The 22,096-nt window shown below is 40.1% G+C and overlaps 1 protein-coding gene across 1 annotated transcript in view; it reads right to left on the reverse strand.

Moving 5' to 3' along the window:
• Positions 1–22,096, reverse strand: part of LOC308420419 (serine/threonine-protein kinase TNNI3K) — a gene marked incomplete at both ends in the record, with an annotated part of 262,391 nt that overhangs the window by 229,267 nt on the left and 11,028 nt on the right. The window contains 3 exons of the mRNA XM_080916430.1: positions 4,299–4,409; positions 16,939–17,036; positions 18,219–18,304. Coding sequence (XP_080772556.1) covers positions 4,299–4,409; positions 16,939–17,036; positions 18,219–18,304 — 295 coding nt within the window. The remainder of the gene's footprint in view (positions 1–4,298; positions 4,410–16,938; positions 17,037–18,218; positions 18,305–22,096) is intronic.

Raw genomic sequence — 22,096 nt, forward strand, 5'->3', positions numbered from 1 at the left:
TGTCTGTGTGCATGTGTCCCATTCTCTCTATGGACTACCATTTTCTAAAAATCTCTCAGAGCGATGTTTTCAACCTTCCTAATGCTGTGCCCCTTTAATACTGTTCCTCATGTTGTGATGACCCCAAACATAAGATTATTTTTTGGATACATTTTAACTGTAATTTTTCTCCTGTTGTGAATTATGATATAAATATCTTTGTTTTCCAATAGTCTTAGGTGACAAAGGGGCCACAACCCATATATTCAGAAACACTTTCTTGGAAGCTATTAGCTTAGCAGGATTTCAGGAGTGTCATCAGGTAGCATCTCAGGCCTAGAATAAATAACTCCCACAAACTCACTATACCAACCTCTCTGGTGTACCCACAAACGTGTTTTAAAATCACCTTGATTTATGACCTTCTTTGTTCTCTAAAGCTATAAAACATCATGTAATTATTTATTGATTGGAATGTGGAATTTGGGGTAACCTATATCTCTCTTTTCATGTGTCATGGTCATTCAAAGTGGCTCCAGAATAAATTATTTCTTGTTTCCCTTAGAAAAACTTTGAGCTGTGGTTTAACAGTGACCAGGGCAGAGTCTCATCTGATCAATTCCTTCATTATCTGAATGCCCTATACAGTGCTCATAAGTCAACTTTCTAGGCCTTACTTAGTCTCTTCACTGTATAAAGTGAGGTTAACATTAGTTATTCTCAGAGGAGAGCAAATATCACATTACATCAACAACAGAGAAAGAGCAAGCCTAAACTTCTCCAGTTTTCCATGCACAAGAAACTGTATGGTATATGTGTATATGTGTACCCAAAAAGAAGAGGATTCAATGCAGGTTGATTGGTTGTTTGGGTCTTTTACAAATCAAGGTTTCCATATGAATTGATAGATGGATAAATCAGAAAACATTGGAGCCAAATATAGCCTAAGTTTCCCCCCTCCTTCTTACAGCATTACAAATCCACGTCTGATCCTCAGCTTCTATTCTGCGTATCTGAGGACCCGTAGCCTGTTTGATCTTCCACCCTGAAGTAGACAACTGCCTACGTGAATAGAAATTTCATCGTAAAGCTGTTTAAAAGAATTCACGGTTACAGAAGGACAAACACACCAGAGACACTAATGGAGGACTTTGGATTTGGTATGTGGAGACAGAGTCCTGTCCTAGTCAGCATCATGCACTGTTTCACAGGAAATGTGGGTGACAAAGGGCTTCCCTACTAACAAAAGGCATCTGCCTCTCATTCACTGGTGTTGCCCTGCCCTGTACCCCAAGAGTTAAATAGAGCAGTGAGTATGCCCCGTACTTGGCTTAGTTAAGAAAAGTGTACATGTCACCCCATGTCCAAAGTTTTACCCCATTGGCTTTCCTAGGTGCTGGGACCCCACTCTCTTCCTGCTTTCTCTCACATGAGGGACCAGTAATCTTTCCTCTTATTCAGGGATCCTCTTTGAGTTAATCCTTCCCTTTAGTACTGGAGCCTAAAATAACTTTCCGATATTGTTATGATCCCAACTTTCATTTCTGCACTCACGGCGTTAAAACCATGCAGTGAAAGCAAACGCCTGTTAATGACAGCTGTAAACAGTAGCTTGTCCGATTCACTGAGTGTGAGTTCTGTGATTCCCATCGGCAGTAATGAGGCTGGTGCACATTGCCCTCTTAGATACCCATGCCTACGATGGGGTTCATTCCCTTTTATAAACTAAGTGTCCTGCCGTGCATGGTTAGATAATGAGATAGACCAGTTACAGCAACGTGGCATATTAAAACTTGGCCTAACCTTGGGAATCATTTCTAGAATTTCCCATATAATCCTTCCAGAACAAAGTGGATTTTGGCTAACTAAAGCCTCAGGCAAGGAGACCACACAAAGGAGGGGCTGATCCATAGATACTTCAGAATTCCACTGACAACTCTGCACAAAACTAACTGGCTGGAGCAGCTGACTTCTCCCCGTTCAGTCTGAGGACAGAATATATTGAAAATATCTGCTGTGACTGTTAGTTCTGAAGTGAATGAGTCATGAAACTACATTTTAAAAAATGTATACCTTTTACTTTTATTTATGTGTGTCTGTGACTGTGGTACATGTGTTCAGTGGCCTGGAGCTTGAGTTACAGGTGTTTGTGACTTTCCGGATGTGGCTGCTAGGAATGAACTTCAGCTCTCAGTGCTTGGCTACTGAGCCATCTCTTCAGATCAAACATTTACAGTTGAATATGGTGATTTGGGTTGATTGCTTTGTGTGGTGGACTTTTTCTTGGGGGGCAGATAGCATTTTACCCCATTATTTTTCTGATCTGTCCAGTGACTTAATTTGTATGCTCTGTGAGAATAGAACAAAGGATGCTGAGCCCAGACCCGTTTCATGTACTGGTCACTGGTTCTAGGAGGTGTTAAGTTTTGTACTCTAGGTAAGGAGGGAAACTGGTTGACGCACTAAGAAATCAGCACTGACAGGGACCTATCTGAATTGTTTTATTAGAGTTTGCCCTGAGCAGGGGAAATCAATGATCCGTCTGTCTCATTGGAAAGCAGGGCCACTGGAAGTTGCTGAGGAGACTAGCTTGCTCAACAGCACTTGCAAACACATCAGCATCCTTCAGAGGGGTGTGGCAGCTATTTCCCCACTAGGACTTCTTAATGTTTATGGCTCTAGTTGAACTTTTATACTTTCGATGGGCAAGAAGAAAACACTTTTAAGTAAATTTTCAGAGATTTTTGTCTTTCCACATAAATGGATCAGACTGACAGTAAACATTTACAACACTATCTGGATATCTGTATCAATTCTGTAGTGGGTTGATTTTATAGTAATGAGAAAGAATAACATAAAGGAAAGTCTTCTGTTCCCAACATGATACAGTGAGCACCTAAGGTGTGGCATCATTAGGAGACATGGCTCAAATTATGGACTTTACATATGACTTTTGTTGTGTCTCTGTCCACACTTGTTTGAGGGATTGTGTATTGCTGAAGAAAGAGACTGTTGGATTCAGGACAACCAAATGTCAAAAATAACTTTACTAAGGAGGTGGAAGCTACTGTTTATTACTCCAATGAGCTTCCTAAGCTGGCAGGTCTCAGGAGAGTTTGGACCTGTTGTTTAGAATAGTGGTGGGACTTTGAGTACAATGACCAGGATTCCAGACAGTGTCTGTGCTCAACGGCTTTGTAATTGTAAGAAAGTTCTCTCAGGAGACATGATGTGCTTCCTAAAGGATAGTCTTACACAAGGGTGTGTGAAGTGAGCCACATGTTTTCACGGTGGACTGTCTAAAATGTAATACTTTATAAAGTTAAGACACCATTTGATACCTTCTCAGGACTTAGTCTTGCTGATGATACATTCAGCAGTCCTTACCCCTGCCCAACTCCCCATGGTTACTGTGGTTACTGTGGTTCCTGTGGCATCTGGGCCTTTGTGAGGACGAGGTCTCCAGCCTGGGTGTTCACTTCACTTGGGCCTTGGTTCAGCATCATGGTCTTTCAGAGTGTCTCACATAGAGCTCATGTATGTGACACCCAGTTCTCCATAGCTGTGCATATTTCATTGTTCTACAGTACTCGCTGACGACTCGGATTATATATGATCTTCCTCTTCATTGCCTGACTTTTTTGTAACTGTGTTTCACAGAAATGGAGACTTTGCCTACTGTCTTGGCTCCACCACTCCAGCTCTTAGAACACTGTATTAGGTACATCTGTGCTTAATAAATGATTTTTCAAGTGATATATAAGAGGAAAGATTAGAGAACAGACTTGCATCTCACTTCACTCTGTCGGAAGCAATCATCAGAATGGTTAGAGTGGAAACTTTAATTAAACTCTGCCATAAACCTACAGTTATTTTCTGGGAGTGGAAGCTGGAATCTTGCATGTGTCAGGCGATAAATTACCGCCCGAGCTACAGCCTCATTCTTCTATTAGTATTGTCCAAATAAAGAAAGCAGGCCACAAGAGTCAGTAACTTCCTCGAAGAAAGAAAAGAAAGCTGGGGCAGCCATGCTGCCTGAATGCAAAGTGTTTGCTCTTAATCACAGCACAGCACCTCTTCCCTCCAGATATCGTTATATTAACCAAGGCTCCAGTACACTGCTATATGATGCATTGAACTCAGCAGAACATCACATGTCACAGCTAAATTTCACAATCAGAGTAAATGATTGTGTCCAGTGGTTAGAAAAAAAGAATCAGTTCTAGGATCTGGAAAAGTGGCATCTCACACAATGGCAAACAATTAGAAAAGGGGGTTAACCTTTTTTTCTCTTCTCACATGAGGGAGGCAAGACTCACCGCTGGGTGCCCAGCTATGGCAGCAATGTGCAGGGCTGTGAGGCCGCCATATCCCACTTGCTGAACATCTGCTCCGCTGTGCAACAGTGAAGTGATAAGTTCCGGGTTATCCTGTAATGAGACACAACTTGAGTGTTTTTTCCACTAGCGGCAGACGTTGAGGCTGTGCACAGGATGCTGTTGATTTCCTAGTTATACAAAGCTCGGGTATTCAAAGAAGCCTAAGTGTGACATCTGAGAAAAGCTTGCATCAGCAAGCAGAGTGGCTCAGGTGGCTGAGACATTGAACCAAATGGCAGAATGGAGTAGCACCAATCAGCCCTGGCCACATAGCGAGAAAGGGTGGAAAGAGGACTGGTCTGTGACAAGGTTGCTCAGTGGTATCAATCTTCCAAGTGTCAAACCTGCAAACATGACTTCTCAGTAACCAGCATAAACCCGAGGAGGTCATGAGCTCACAGGAAGAGTGCCGCATTCTTTTTTCCTTTTGAGAAGGAAGATGAAACCTTTCTTCTAAGGTGAGAATATAACAAACAGAAGAAACCACAATTCTCTGGAGTTTTGCTGTAAATATAACTCTTCTTTTTACTGCAGTGGCATTGTGAGACATTTTGCTGTGTATTTAACTCTTCTTTCTAATACAATGGCATTGTGGAACATTTTGCTGTAATTACATAACTCTTCTTTCTACTACAATGGCATTGTGGGACATACACAGTAACTCAGTACTGCCTAACTTGGATCAGAACATGAAAGGGGGATGTGATAGTTCGTGTATTCACAAACCCCCAGATGTTAGTTAAAACACAAAGTTCTATCTGTTCCACCCTATATTAAAAACTCAAAACAGGCATGGTGGTGCATGCTTACAGTGCCAATTGGGAGGCTCAGGCCAGTCTCTACCTCAATAAATAAACTAATCATAAATAAAGAAGTGAATACATAATCTCAATGTCTATAATATTTTACATATGGATACATGAAGTATCAGGAAAGAGGAATCTTTACAAAACAGATAATTTATGAACTAAATCTCAGTATTTCAAAACTCAATAATAGAAATAAATTTCTCCTGCTTACAAACTAAGTTAATTTTTTAAGGTCACCGTATATATACATATGAAGGTTTAGAAAAAAGAAACTTAAGTGTTTAAAGCTTAGGCAAACATAAATACCATGAAGAGTTCAGAAAGTCTTCTGATTTGCTTTTCTGTTGTCATAACCAAAATATGCGGGGAGAAGAGGGTTTGTTTCACTGCTCTTTTAAGTCACAGTCTTTGAGGGACCCTACAGAGGAACTCCTGGCAGAAATCCAGGTGTCGAAACCATGGTACAATGGTGCTTGCTAGCTCCCTCAGCTATCTTTCTCACACTCAAAAGTCAACTTGGCCTTCTCACACCAATCCCCAATCAAGACAATTTCTCACAGACACCGCTTTTGATTCTAAATTGTGTTAACTGGACTAAACCTAACTGGGACACACTGGCTCTCTCTGCTTCACCCAAAAATAAAACAAAAACAAACCGTCTCTCTCTCCATTCAGAAGGCACCGCTCTTAGATCAAGTATAAGATAATTTCCTATCACAATGCCTTTCCTTTCTGATCTTCTTGGATATGCTGTAGTGCTGAAAAGGCCCAGTCAGAACTCTTCTACTGTGGCTCAGTCAGCTCTGGGCTAGCTACTGTAGGTCAGCTGGTCTGCGCTGTGATCTCCTCCTAAGCCTGGTTCTGCCTTGGATCTCAGAAAGTGTCACTTGAAGTGATTTTCTTGAAGCTTTCCAGTCTCAGACACTGCTTCTCAGATATCCCTATGGCCACGGGGATCATAAAGTGAGCCTCCTTCATAAGTTTAGATTGAGCCAGGGCTGGGAGTTGAACTTGGGTATACTAACTCTGACCAACATGGTTTTCTTAACAAACCAACCTAGCCATAGTCCCCGACTACCTTCTTCTTATGTTGTGGTGGACTGTAATGAGACTCAGAGAAGAAATCTGAACTGGGGCTGAGCAGGGAAGCGTTCACTTCACACAGCCTGCCAATCTCCACATGATTCTTAATATTTTGGAAGCATTGAGTCTCAGTGTGGGTTCCATCACTGTTTGCCTTATTATCCAGCCTTCATTTATTTGTCATCTATCTTGTTCCTGAATCATGGAGTTTGTGAACCCTAAGACGGAAAAAGTGCGGAGATGAACCAAGCATTTATACTTCCATCATGTAAGACTGTTTGGGATGCTCAGCTAACTCAGGCTTGGGAGAGAAGAAAGGCACTCCAGGAAGTAAAGCTCTCTAATATAAGGACTGAGAGACAATAATGTTTGTAAGTTAATTATATATCAACTTATGAGCATAAATGTTTAATCAAGGTGAGGGCCTATTATTAACACTGTTTTTAAAAGTCATCATTACTTTGAAACTTTAGTGGGGAATGCCTCCCCCCAAATGGGATTTTTTTCTCAGATTTTTTCCCCCTTCTTCTTCAAAGAATTTTTATTACTTTCTTGACAACTTCCCATTTGGGAAAAATGCAATCCTTGGTCAAGTCATTTGTACAAATAGAAAGACGACTTGGATTAAAAAATCAATTTAAGTTAATGAATCTTTTAATCTCTCCTCTAAATCATTGGTTCTTAATTCTCATCTTGGGATTGCACTGTGCTGTTGGCTGTCAGAACTGGTAATGAGGGCAGTGGCTGGGGCCATCTGCAGAAAAGAAGATGGAGATGCACTGGAATGCTTTACCACACACAGAATAGAGCTACACCACAGGCTTAGTTAAGCCACAGTGCCAATAGAGTTAATGCTAAATAGTTCCAGTATGAGAACATTCTTTGGAAACTGTGAGGCACTTGCTCTGGAGTCTGTATCCAGGACTGCTGAAACAAAACTCTCAGGGTATTAATCAACTGCATATGCTGAGAAGGCAGAAAGGATCGGGCTGGGGAGTGTAACAGTCACCGATAGTCATGACCCACAGAAGAAGACTTGGAGTTCTCTAAGAGGTCTGGTTTTATAGAAAAGACCAGAGCCATCTCTCTACTTCCTTCTACATTTTAATAAATATGCATTTTTATTACAAATATTTAATGTGTAGGCATTACATAACAAATATGTAACAAATATGATTTGGGATGAGACCTAAGGAGAAATGTACAGAATGGAATAAATAAATCACCTTTCTACATCAGCTTCTAACTTATGACATGCTAAAGAAAGACTTGAATTAATTAACACTGCTCCCCTAAAGAAATGACATGTAGGCAAGTGAATCACGATTTTCCTGTGAATTGCATATGAGGCAGGTTTGGGGCTAAGTTGGGTGGTCTAATTCAGTCTTTTGTTCATTTGAACTCCCAGGTGACCTCTTCTGAACCATATTAAGGCCCAGTGTTTCCCTTCTATCTTTATTAGGGCTTTATTGCTGTGAAGAGACACCATGACCAAGGCAAGTCTTGTTCTTTTCTTTATTATTATTACTATTCCTTACTGCTTTATTTAAAAAATAAAGAGGGATATATTCACAGGTTTTAAAGGCATTTTAGCATAACATTATATGAATAATTTTGTTAGTACTTAATTCTTTTAGAGGTTTGATAACATGCATTGAAATCCCACTAGTTACCAGAGGCATAAAATACATATAGGACAGAATGTAACATGAAAACAGATTTGTTGTTGCATATATATTAAGCATAATGATCTGTGAATACCAAAAATTATCACAGGCTATTATCTTAGCTCGTGGATTATTAATGATTTGAGGTCCAGGTGTACCACACTCTGAGAGGGTGCTATAGATTTATTTTATTCCCTAAGAAGGACTGAGGCGTTCATTTTTTTTTTTTTTTTTGTTGGCCTTTGTTTTTTCTTGGGCTTCATATAATCTGGGAGTTGTTTCTGGGGTGTTCAGAGCTTTCTGGGGTTAGTATCCAATTATCAGTGACTGCATATTATGTCTGTTCTTTTGTGACTGGGTTATCTCACTCAGGATGATATTCTCTAGATGCATCCATTTTCTTATGAATTTCATAAAGTCATTGTTTTTGATAGCTATGTAGTACTCCATTGTGTAAAAATTGTGTACCACAATTTTTGTATCCATTCATCTACTGAAGGACTTCTGGGTTCTTTCCAGCTTCTGGCTATTATAGATAGGGCTGCTATGAACATTGTGGTGCATGTGTCTTTGTTGTATGTTGGAGCTTCACTGGGGTATATGCCCAGAAGTGGAATAACTGGGTCTTCAGGTAGTACTATGTCCAATTTTCTGAGGAATCGCCAGACTGATTTTCAGAGTGGTTCTACCAGTTTACAAACTCACCAACAATGGAGAAGTATTCCTCTTTTTCCACATCCTCACCAGCATCTGCTGTCATCTGCATTTTTTATCTTAGCCATTCTGACTGGTGTGAGGTGGAATCTCAGAGTTATTTTGATTTGCATTTCGCTGATGACTAAGGATGACAAGCAGTTCCTTAGATGCTTCTCAGCCATTTGATATTCCTCAGTTGAAAACTTTTTGCTTAGCTTTGTTAATATGTTAATAGGATTGTTTGATTCTCTGGTGTCAAACTTCTTGAGTTCTTTGTATACTTTGGATATTAGGCCACTATCAGATGTGGGGTTCGTAACGATCTTTTCCCAATCTGTTGGCTAACATTTTTTTTTTCCTTGACAGTGTCCTTAGCCTTACAGAAACATTGAAATCTCATTAATTCCCATTTGTTTATCTTTGACCTTAGAGCATGAGCCATTGGTATTCTGTTCAGGAAATTTTCTTCTGTGCCTATGTGTTCTAAGGTTTCCCCTACTTTCTCAGTTTACCTGGTTTAATGTGGAGATTTTTGATCCACTTGCACTTGAGATTTATACAAGGATATAAGAAAGGATCTATTTTCATTCTTCTGCATGCTGAGTGCCAGTTGAACCAACACCATTTGTTGAAGAGGCTGTCCTTTTTCCATTGAATGTTTACAGCTTCTTTGTCAAAAATCAAGTGACCATATATGTGAGGGCTCATTTCTGGATTTTCTATTCTATTCCATTGATCCACATGCCTATCTACAAGTATCATTAAGTTTTAAACACAATTGCCTTGTAATATAGCTTGAGGTCAGGGATGGTGATTCCCACGGATATTTTCTTGTTGTTGAGAATGGATTTCGATATTCTAGGTTTTGTGTTATTCCAGATGAAATTGCACACTGCTCTTTCCAACTCTATGAAAAATTGGGTTGGATTTTGATGGGGATTGCACTGAATCTGAAGATTGCTTTTGGTAAGATGGCCATTTTTACAATGTTGATCCTTCCAATCCATGAGCATGGGAGATCATTCCATTTTCTGAGATATTCTTCTATTTCCTTCTTCAGAGATTTGAAATTTTTGTCATACAATTCTTTCACTTGCTTAGTTAGAGTCACACCAAGGTATTTCATATTGTTTGTGACTATTGTGAAGGGTATCTTTTCCTTAATTTCTTTCTGCACATGTTTGTCCTTTGAATAGAGGAAGGCTACTGATTTGTTTGAGTTAATTATATCCAGCCACTTTGCTGAACTTATCAGCTGTAGAAATTCTCTGGTGGAATTTTTGGGGTCACTTACATACACACTCATATCATCTACAAACAGTGATATTTTTACTTTTTCCTTTTCAATTTGTATCCCTTTGATTTCTTTTTGCTGTCTAATTTTTCGGGCCAGGACTTCCAGTACTATGTTGAATAGGTAGGGAAAGAGTGGGCAGCCCTGTCTAGTCCCTGATTTTAGTGGGATTGCTTCAAGTTTCTTACCGTTAAGTTTGATGTTGATTATTGTTTGTCCATATTTTATTATGTTTTTATTATGTTTAGGTATGGGCCTTGGATTCCTGTTCTTCCCAAGACTTTTAACATAAAGGGGTGTTGAATTTTGTCAAATGCTTTTTCACTATCTAGTGAGATGACCATGTGATTCTTATCGTTGAATGTGTTTTTATGGTGGATTATGTTGATGGATTTCTGTATATTAAACCATCCCTATATCCCAGGGATGAAGCCTACTTGATCATGGTGCATGATCATTTTCATGTATTCTTGGATTCAGTTTGCAAGGATTTTGTTGAGTATTTTTGCATCAATGTTCATAAATGAGATTGCTCTGAAGTTCTCTTTCCATGTAGGGTCTTTGTGTAGTTTTGGAACCAGGGTTATTGTGGCTTCGAAAAATTAGTTTGGTAGTGTTCCATCTGACTCTATTTTGTGGAATTTTTTGGAGAGCATTGGTAGTAGATTGTCAATAAATGTCTGATAGAATTCTGCACTGAACCCATCTGGACCTGGGCTTTTTTTGGTTGGGAGGCTTTTGATGACTGCTTATATTTCTTTAAGTGTTATGGGATAGTTTAAATGGTTTACCTGGTCCTGGTTTAATTTTAATATATTTTGTCTGTCTAGGAATTTATCCATTTTCTCTAGATTTTTCAGCTTTTTGAGTATAGGCTTTTGTAGTAGGATCTGATGATTTCATGAATTTCCTCCATTTCAGTTGTTATGTCTCCACTTTCTTTTCTGATTTTGTTAATTTGGATACTCTCCCTTTGCCCTCTAGTTAGTCTGGCTAAGGGTTTATCAATCTTATTAATTTTCTCAACCAGCTCTTGGTTTTGTTGATTCTTTGAATGATTCTTTTTGTTTCTATTTGGTCTATTTCTGCCCTAAGTTTGATTATTTCTTGCTGTCTACTCCTCTTGGGTGTATCTGCTTCCTTTTGTTATAGAGCTTTCAACTGTGCTGTCAAGTTGCTAGCATATGCTCTCTCCAGTTTCTTTTTGGAAGCACTCAGAGCTATGAGTTTTCCTCTCAGTACTGCTTTCATTGTATCCCATAGGTTTGGGTATATTGTGTTTTCATTTTCATTAAATTCTAGAAAATCTTTAATTTTTTTCATTATTTCTTCTTTGACCATGCTATCGTTTAATAGAACATTGTTTAGTTTCCACATGTATATGGGCTTTTTGTTGTCTTTGTTGTTATTAAAGACCAGCCTTAGACCATGGTGATCTGATAAGATGCATGGGAGTATTTCAATCTTCTTATATCTACTGAGGCTTGTTTTGTGATCGATCATATCATCAGGTTTGGAGAAGGTGCTATGAGGTGCTGAGAAGTATTCTTTTGTTTTAGGATGAAATGTTCTGTAGATGTCTGTTAATTCCAATTGGTTCATAACCTCTGCTAGTTTCACTGTGTCCTTGTTCAGTTTCTGTTTCCATGATCTGTCCATTGATGAAAGTGGGGTGTTGAGGTCTCCCACTATTGTTGTGTGGGGTACAAACATATTTTTTAACTTTAGTAGAGTTTCTTTTATGAATATGTGTGCTGTTGTATTTGGAGCATACATGTTAAAGTTTGAGAGTTCCTCCTGACAAATTTCCCCTGTAATGAGTAAAAAGTGTCCTTCCTTATATTTTTTGATAACTTTTGGTTGAAAATCTACTTTATTTAAATTATAATGGTATTCCAGCTTGTTTCTTGGGGCCATTGGCTTGGAAGGTTTTTTCCCAACCTTTTACTCTGAGATAGTGTTTGTCTCTGTCTCTGAGATGAGTTTTCTGTATGCAGCAAAATGCTGGATTCTTTTTATGTATCCAGTCTGATAGTCTATGTCTTTTTATTGGGGAATTGAGTCCATTTATTTTAACAGATATTTAGAAATTGTGGTTCCTGTTTACTGCTATTTTTGCTTTTAGAGGTAGAATTGTGCCTGTGTGTCTTTCTTCTTTTGGTTTTCTTTCTTAGGCATTTTCTTATTTTTACTAGGATGTAGTTTCCCTCCTTGTATTGGGTTTTCCACCTATAATTCATTGTAGTGCTGAATTTGTGGTCAGATATTGTGTAAATTTAGTTTTGTCCTGGAATATGTGGTCTCTCCATCTATGGTAATTGAGAGTTTTGCTGTGTATAGCTGACACTTGTGCTCTCTTAGGGTCTGTATGATGTCTAGTCTTCTAGTTTTCATAGTCTCTGTTGAGAAGTCGGGTGTGATTCTGATTGGTCTGCCTTTATATGTTACATGACCTTTTTCTCTTATGGCTTTCAGTATTCTTTCTTTTTTGGGCAGTTGGCATTTTAGTTATTATGTGTCAGGAAGAATTTCTTTCCTGGTCCACTCTATTTGGAGTTCTGTAGGCTTCTTTTATGCTCATGGTTATCTCATTCTTAAGGGTAGGGAAGTTTTCTTCTACAATTTTGTTGAAGATATTTACTGTGCCTCTTAGTTGATATTCTTTGCCTTCTTCTATTCCTATTATCCTTAGGTTTGGTCTTCTCATTGTGTCCTGGATCTCCTAGACATTTTGGGCTAGAAGCATTTTGGCTTTTGCATCTTCTCTTCTCTGACTGTTTTTCCTATGTTTTCAATGTTGTCTTTGGCCCCTGAGATTCTCTCTTCCATCTCTTGTAGTCTGTTGGAGATGCTTGCATCTGTGACTCCTGATTTCTTTTTGAGGTTTTCTACCTCTAGGGTTTTCTCTTTTAGTGTTTTCTTTATTGTTTCCATTTCCATTTTAAATTCCTCCTTTAATTCCTTCATCTCTTTGGTTCTGTTTTCCTCTAGTTCTTTGATTTCTTTGAGTGTTTTTCGTGTTTCCTCTTTAAAAGCTTCTATTTCTTTATGGTTTTTCTCCCATTCTTGTTTAAGTGAGTTATTCACACTCTTCTCAAAGATCTCCATCATCATGGTATGATTTCAGGTCTGAGTCTTATTTTTCTGGAGTGTTTGGCATTCCACTGCTTGCTGTGATGGGAGAGCTGGGTTTTGATGTTGCCAGGTTGTCTTGGTTTCCATTGTGTAAGTCCTTTTGCTTTCCTCTTACCATCTTGTTGTCTGTGATTATACGTGGTCTGTTGTCAGTGATTAGTTCCCATCTCTCCCATGTACTTGGCCTGTGTTCCTGGATCTCTGCTGTTTTAGGAGGTAAATGGCTTGAGTGTTTGGTCTGCACGTAAGGGCCTTCCAGGTGGGCCATAGTCTCTATGTCAGAGTTCCTGCTCCCCTGGACCGACCTGAGTGAGGCTCCTACCATGTGCTAGGCTACTGCTGCCTGGCTACTCACTGTGCACTGCAGTCTCGCCAGGCCTGTGTCCCTGGATATCTGCTGTTCCTGGTGGCAAATGGCCTGAGCATTTGGTCTGAATGCAATGGCTTTACGGGCAGATAACAAGTCTCTCATCCAGGGTTCCTGCTCCCTTGAACCAATCGGGAGAACTTTCTGTGCTCTTGGCCCAGACCTCTCTGCTCCATGGCCACTAGCAGTGCAGTCTCACCAGGCTGCTGCCCTTTATCTCCACTGTTCCAGGTGGCAAATGGTTTGAGCCTTGGTCTGTATACAAGAGCAAGGCAAGCCTTGTAAATGACAACATTTAATTGGGGCTGGCTTACAGGTTCAGAGGTGCAGTCCATTGTCATCAAGGTGAGAGCATGGCAGCATCTAGGCAGGCATGGTACAGGAGGAGCTTGGAGTTCTACATCTTCATCTGAAGGAAGCCAGGAATAGACTGGACATCCTTGGGCAGCTAGGAGAAGTGTCTTCAAGGCTACCTCAGTGACACACTTTCTCCACCAAGGCCATACCTTCTAATAGTGCCACTCCCTGGCCCAGCATATGCAAACCATCATACCTTCCAACATCTGCATATTACTTTAGGAGCATATAGTATTGAAGTATGAAGGCTGGATAATCAGAACTCTTGGGAAGGATTCAGGAAACAAGCTGCAGTTTCCTTTTGGAGAGGGTCCCCGTTCAGCTAAGTGAACCAATTTAATGAATTTAAACAAACAAACAAAAAAAAACAAAACAAAACAAAACAAAAAAACAAAACAAAAAAAAAAAACCGACCAACTTTTGAGGAATCCAAGCTGACAAAATGGCAAAGGGTTTTAAAAGATTCCTGTGAACAAAGTGCACAGTACCTGCTGTTAACCTAGGCAGAAAGAGGTGGAAGCTAGCTTGGCTTTGTTTATCTCTGTGAGACAGGGTGTCTCCATGGTCATTGCCAGTAGGAGGAGAGAGAAGTTTCAAATGGATCAAAGTTTTGCTACCAGTGTGAAAAGACTCTTTCTCCTGTCGTGTTTTGAAAATCAAAATTTGCAATCAAGCCATATCTGAGGTTACTTTGTCAAATATTTGCATTTGGGTGTATTTCCAAAGAGCATATTATATGATATCAATGGGTTGTTTCGTTCAATGTATATGTGAACAAATGTTTGCATAGAGAATTTTACTCTTAATAAAACAAGAGCAGAAATCTATGTATAAGCTAAAGCTTATGATGTAATTCTCAACCTTTTAACTGTTACAAACGAAATGACAGAACCATTTCATTTTGTTTTCTGTGTAAAATAGATAATAAACAAATGTCTAATTTTTTAAAATTAAACTGTACAATAATGGTTAATTTTATTAGCATTTTCCTTATAATAGTTATTTTGCTAGTACTAAATATGGTTTGTTCTTGTTTGCTCTAGCTTTTCTTTTAAGGGAGGAAGTGACACTAGAAATAAGGCTCAGCACCTTTCACATGGTTGGCTGTAGCGAGCTACACGGACATCCCATGTTCTGCTTTGGAGTTGAGAAAACTGGAGAGAAGAGGGATGATCAGTTTCTTTTTCTGAACATGTAGCCCTTGCTAGAAAGTCTTAAAGCTGACAGATAAACACTAGCTCAGCTTCTCGGATCCTGGCACTCTTGAGGCCGAGCCACATCAAGGTAATGTCCAGATACATAAGTACTGGACGCTTTTCACCCAGGACCCTTTCAAGGTGCCAAGGGAAATCCTCAGTTCTGATGTTGAGAGTTCACAGAGCAACGTGTAAAACACACAAATAACCCAGAAATGATGAGTGCTGCAATAAAAGATAATATAAAGTTTAAATTGGAATCCAAGATTGAGTGCAATAAAATCTGGGAGCTCAAGAGGGCTTAAGGAGGCTCAGTTTGCGATGATTTAAAGTACCTAATAACGGTGCGGTGAGAAAAAGAACTCGAAAATATTTTAGCGGAAAATTAGAAGGAGAAATGGAGATGTGTGGGAACCGGGTAAAGCATTGCTCTCCAAACTGTTGCCTGAAAATACCTGCATGGGATTAAAAAATAATATACATTTTACTGTGATGGCTAAATTTATACTTTAACCAGACCCAGGTCACTTCTGGCAGGTACTAGTCAGCTGGTATGGGCTCCAGCTAAGCACATGGATTTTACATGAGTTTCCTGTTTAAATGTTACTGGAGACTTTGCCTGCTTTTACAATGTAAAGGACCCAGGGTTTCTCTGGGTGCTGTGAAGCAAGTTTTGTCTACTTTGTTTCCTAAGAGCCTACCTTTCAACCATTTTGAAGAAGTTACAGTAGGTACCCTTTCCATAACACAAGAAACAGAACAAAGAGATTCTAAAAATGTAAATTCAGTTTCTATGAACAGAGATGGGCGAAATGCACTGCACAGATACCATGACACCATAGCATTCAGAAACCTCCTGTGGGGCAGTGTCACAGTGACTCTCAACACAGGTGTCATTACAGAAAAGAACTCCAGACCGAGACAGAGTCCAATGTCTCACAAAGCACCTCGGCTGTCAATCAGCACCTTTCTATTCCTCGAATAGAAAAAAAGCCGCATTATTATCCTTTCTCTGCCTTTCAGGGAAAATGTTTGTCAGACATGATACTGAAGCTGCCTGTGTTTGAGTTTAGCAGAGCGAGTAGCAGATATTAAAGAGAACTTAGGACGTAGCTGCTGGTTCTCCAGCAAGCAATTGGCAATGACCAGGATTGACTGGAGGTGCACAGAACAGCTTTAAGGCATCTGCAGGATAAACTGAAGGAAATAAAATCTGCACCATGAGTGATAGTAAGTTTTGCTTGTGGAGACAGCACAATGTAAAATCACATGTGTAAGGTCCCAATGAAAACTTGCTAGACCATGTTGGTCTGTGGTAGAAACTGTCCTGACCTTGATAACTGCCCACTGTGGGTGTCACCATTCCCTCAGCACGTGGATCCCTACTGAAGTAAATCTGAGTGGTAACAGTATGTTGAGCACAAGCTTGCTTTCTGTTCTTGACTAGGAATGCAATCTAAACGGCTGTTTACGTTCCTGCCACTATAACCTCCCTGCAAAGGGAACTGTAAACCCACAGCCTTTCTCCCCTGTGTTGATTTTGTCAGTATAATCACAGCATTAGAAAGGAAAATAAAACAGTGAGGACCCACAACCCTCTCCCTTTGGTGTAAACTCTAAGATGTCTGTGATTACAAAGGTCTTTGAGAAGCCAGCAGCTGCTTCTTTCCAGACCTGGGTACAAGAACGCAATAAAACTCCATTGCTTTAGTGGCTAAGGAGTTAATGCACATTCAACATCTGAAATTAGTCAGAGTAGTCGATTGAGGGAAAGTTACTGTGGCTGGAGTATCATATTACTCACATGTTATATGAATGTGCATGACTGACAGTCTTGAGGGTCACTTCCAACTCCAAATATTCCAAAATGCCCATGTCTTTGATTACCAGTTCTGTGGGGTTAGGGTGGAGTGAAAATCAGAACACATGTTGTCCTTGACCCTAACAAAATACATACAGTAATGAAAAGGTCAGACCTTGTAAACGGCCAAGTGCAGAGCTGGAAACCCGTTTCTCGTCAGTCTGGATGGACGGAGCCCTTTTAACATCAGGGCACGGATATGTGACTTGTTGCCTGAACAGAAACAGGAAAATTGGTTTGTTTGTTGCAGGGGCTCTCTGAAGCGCTTCACCATCTTCCTCCGACTTAAAGACAAATGTCATTCAGACTTGTGAGCCCACGCCTAAGCATTTGTATTCATGGGCACCATTACATTATTCACAAGCTTTTCTCACACGTATGCAACTCTGCGTGAATGCTGTGTGCAAAAATAGACTTGGCTCATGGGTTCTAAGTCTTCCAACACCATAAGATTCTAAACTGGAAATTCTTAACTGGTACAGTGGCTGTTATGTGCACTCTCAGCACCTAGGAAGTTGAGACAGAAGGATTGCCACAAATTAGAGGCTAGCCTGGACCACAGAGTAGGCCTTGTCTCAAAAATGCCAATCAAGATGAAACAAAGAAACCATGTGGTTACAAGTGAATTGTTCACCATAAATCACTAGTAGAAAGCTGAGGTGACAATGTGGTCACATGGAATCCTACAGAGTGTCATCAGCAGTAAAAACCACTCCAGTGAGGTGGCTGTGGAGGAGGCTGGGGCAGCCAGCTCCTGTTGGGAAGGAGGGGGTATGAAGCTGAGTCTGTTCTGAGGAGTCAGAGAAGATAAGGCAGCTTTTGTCCATTGACAATGCAACACCACTGCTACATCCACAAAGCTTTGTGCAGCGTGATCAGCAAATAAATTCCAACTTTCCACATTATAATTTATTAAATTCATTGAGATGCTACTGTATGCTGAAAGCCATCATAAGTTGCGATCCTTTTAAAATCAAATGAAGTACATGCAGACTGAGACTCTTGTTTACTTCCAGCAATCTCCTTTATCAAATCCTATGTTTAACATTTTTCTCCTGCGTACACTTGTGTCTTAGAAGTATTCAGCTGTCTGATCCCATCAGGGAGTGCTTTCAAGACTCCTCTACTAAACACAATTCCCAACTTACTATATTAAAAAGCACTTGTTGATATCCAAGCTAACTGAGTTACTTGGTTTAGGAAAGAAAATGAATAGAATTTGGACATACAGAGCAAAGATCTACAGGGGTTGCCACTCCTGTGAATGTCGGAAGGTTCCTAGCAGCAACACCAAAGAGAAATTTGGTCTGACAGGATCTTCCTGCTGGCCACTCAACACCTCATAGCCCTCCCTCCTAGGTATAGCTCTGGCTTGAACAGGTTCCAGGCACTTACCACCACAGACACAGCAGAGGTGCAGCAGGGACAGGCCACGCTCTGAGCGGTAATTTAAACTGACTTCACCGAAGGCTTCATCAGAGCTGAAAAAGCAGGGGGCAGATGATCAGAAGCTCACCTCAGAGCATGTTGCCTTTGTCTGAGAAGTGACTGTTGCTCTATACATTCAGAATTGGATTTTGCTATACGCTTTTGCTCCTGAAAGAAGCATTTTTGAATCTTCCATATGAAGAAGCAAAATTCGGTGAAAACAATATTAATAGTTCAAGTTAAGGTAAAGATTCCAAATATACTATTTCAATATAACTAAAGAAATATGTAATCTAGTTTGACCAAACCCTGTATGAAGAAAGTATAGACATCTAAAAGTCAAACCGTTTCTTTTACATTCAAACATTTGCATTGTATTTATAGATAAATTAGTATATTCACAGAAGGAGGAAAAGGAGGAAGAAAAAAGGAGAGAGATACAGAGAGAAAGGGGGCATTGTGCTTATTTGATAAGAGGATGGGGAAAGGGATGTACCCCAAATGTATGACAATTCTTGCCTGAGGCCAAGTTGCCTTGAACTCTGGCTGGGTCAGCTGTCTCAGATCAAGAACGATTTGGCCCTGGTGAGCAGAGGAAGGATAGCATTAAAGAATTTCTTGCTTTTGTCCTATCAAAGCCTTTGCCCTCAAGAGGGCCCTGGGAGCCACAGGCAGCCTTTCAACAAGAAGTTAAAGCTAAAGATTTTCCGACCTCTTCAGGTCCATGGCACTCCCAGGACATTATTCAGTAGAAAGGAGATCATGTCCTTGGCTTCTAGGTCAGCTTCAAGGGGCCTCCAGCCTGGTGTAATCTCAGCAGCTCTGGGGGGATGCCTGGTCTCTGGTGTGGGGTTCAGGGGATTCCTATCACCTTTACAGTACTTACACTTGAAAGGCTCAATAAACTTCGTCTATTTACATCAAGGCTTCCAGTTAAGAACTTCAAAGGCGATTGGAATTTTGAAATAGAAGCAGGTCTATTCTCCAGGGTACTGCTAAAAAGAGCAGGCCTCTAATTCCAGAGACCCTGAGAGGCCCCAAGAAAGGCTTTAATTAGCAACACTAAGCCCCGTGGTCTGTTTTCATAGACATGGGGATATTCTTCTTCTGAACAAAACAGGCTTAGCTGCCCACACTGGCAAAGCACTCAGACCATATAAATTTGTCCTCACTCAGAGGGACTGAGAGATAGTTCAGTAGAGCCAAGTTGAGTCACCACAGGCTGGGGGTGAAGGTTAAGATCACTCACTCTACATTTTATATTCCAAAGTAGATGTTTACACTCTCAGAAGGAAACGAGTCACAGGTCAAATCATTTAATGACATATTTAGTTTTACTTTTTAAACTTTGTGTTCTGTGTTCCTGTGTGTGGGTGTGAGCACAGAAATGGGGCTCAGATGCCCTGGAGCTGTAGTTACAGGGGGGCCTTAGGCTGACTGATATACTAAAAAATAAACTTTGGTTCTCAGTAAGAGCTGTGTGGGCTGTTAAGCACTGAGACCTAGAAGTCATTTCATTTACCAAATACCTTGTGGGGATAGCGGGGGACAGAGAGGTCTGGAAACCTGCCACAAGCTTCAGATACATCCGATGGCATTCTGAGCCTCGGATTGGTGGAAGATACTGGCCAGCTGAGTTCACTGGAGCCAAATGTAAATGTACATGGGCTGGAAACAAGATTTAGGTTACCCCTAACCCCTTGCTACAGTGTGGTAACAATTCAATAAAGTTTTGATAGTAAGAGAAGAAAGAGTATACCTCAAGACACTTTTCAAATACCTTGGCAGTGATATTAGGTGAGAAAATATTAGGTGAGAGAGTTAGAGCACAGAGGTGGGTAGCTCACAGCATGGGGCGTGTAAGTTATAACATTATTAGTTGAGGTTGTGTGGATCACAGCATTAGGTGGGTGGCTTAGATGATCTCTGACAACAGTCCTACCCCTTTCTTGGCTGGTTGGTTGGACACTACAGGCCTATTCTTATGTCCCAGATTTACTTAATGGTCACAGAGGTGTTTGGTCACATAGACAAGAGAGTGTGAAATGATTTTTTTTTTTTTTTTTTGAGTGCTAGAGAGCCGAAGGTCATTTTTCTCTGGACTTACAACATTCCAACTTCTCGATCTCACTGAGGCATCTAGTCAGCAGATGTTTCAGTGAGTGATGTAGTACTTCTCATGAACCTTTGCTCACACAAGCCAGAGGACAACATGAAGCCACAAGTACCCACTTCTAACTTGTGGGCCTCATGGATAGAACCAGAGTTGGACTTGGTGGCAAGCACTGTCAATACCTTCCTGCCAGGCCCGTTACTGTATGTATAGTGTTGACAATATGAAATAAAAGTTATTATAAATAGAGCTGCTATGATAAGAACCCAGATGCCCTTCAGAAGATGAATGGGTACAAAAATTGTGGTACATTTACACAATGGAATACTACTCAGCCACCAGAAACAATGGCTTGACCAAATTCTTAAGAAAATGGCTGCATCTAGAAAATATCATTCTGAGTGAGATAACCCAGTCACAAAAGAACAGACATAATATGCAGTCACTGATGGTGGGATGCTAACCCCAGAGGCTCGCACTGCCCCAGAAACAACTCACAGACTGTATGAAGTCCAAGAAATAAAGAAAACAAAACAAAACAAAACAAAAAAATCTTTACACAACAAGAAAACTTTGACTATTTCCATGTTACATTTTGTTTTGCATGTACTTTGTGCTCATTGTAACTATTGGGTTTTCGATGCATACTGTCAAACCTTTAAAAAGATCAAGTACTGACTATTCATATAGATTTATGTGAAAATTATTTTAAAATATGAAAAAAAGTACTGACAAAAATGTATTGTATAATTTTACGCAAAAAATGATTGAAATCTATACATTTATCTTTGTATTGTAAAATAACGGTGTTAAAAAAAAAGTTAACTTTTACCGCAGACTCTAAAACTGGTTCTTCTTTTGGTATCCCTGCTTGAGTTGGGTTCATGTGGTCAGGTCAAAGGAATCTCATCCCTTGCTATCCCTGGAGTTCTTCTCACTTATGTAGTTATGTCCATTAACAGAGGTCCCCGTCCCCTCAGCCACCCAACAGCACATTTCATGTCCTATGATGTCATTTCAGGGTAAATGATACTTAAGAAAGCCTGTTTACTCAGCACAGGACATCAAGAATTCTTTCCACCACAGACTGGACATGTTTCCTGCATAGTTTTGAGGACAGAGAATCTAGTCTCCCTTGTTTTCTTGCACAGCAAAAACATGTGCAATTTAAAGTCTTGAGCAGATTGTAACCTGAAGTCCTCAGAGGGGAAAAAGCCACACCTTCCTAAGAGACTGCAAGGCCCAGAGTCTGATATGGCTCAGTGATTGGGAAGAGCTGGAACTTTGTTATCTTGGGTTATATCCAGCTACTTTAGTGGCCACTTAAAGCTTCCTTTGGTGTCTGACCTAATATCCATGTCTCAGGTAAAACCCTGCTGCTTTATACTGTTTAGAAACCAGCCCCAGGCAGAATGTGATATGTCTATATGGTTTCTGAAAACCTTTGTGTATTTTTTTTCTTTTACTACTTTTAAACCCTTCTATTTCACTCACTTTGTGTCCTTGTTAGACACTTTTATTAGATTGATACAAGAGTTATTGTAAGACCCAAATTGAGTCTTATCTATTTGACGCTCTCATGAATGAGAGGAGAGATCGAGGATCGATTCAAAAGCAAGAGGTTTATTAGTCCAGTGCACTGGGGTGGCCTATATCCAGAGGAGAGGCAACCCTGAGCCCTCTGTAAGTACAGTTTTTATACACTTCGTAATGGGTAGGCTACAGCAATGGT

This window comes from Micromys minutus, assembly GCF_963924665.1.
Source record: "Micromys minutus genome assembly, chromosome: 4".
Classification (NCBI taxonomy): Eukaryota; Metazoa; Chordata; class Mammalia; order Rodentia; family Muridae; genus Micromys; species Micromys minutus.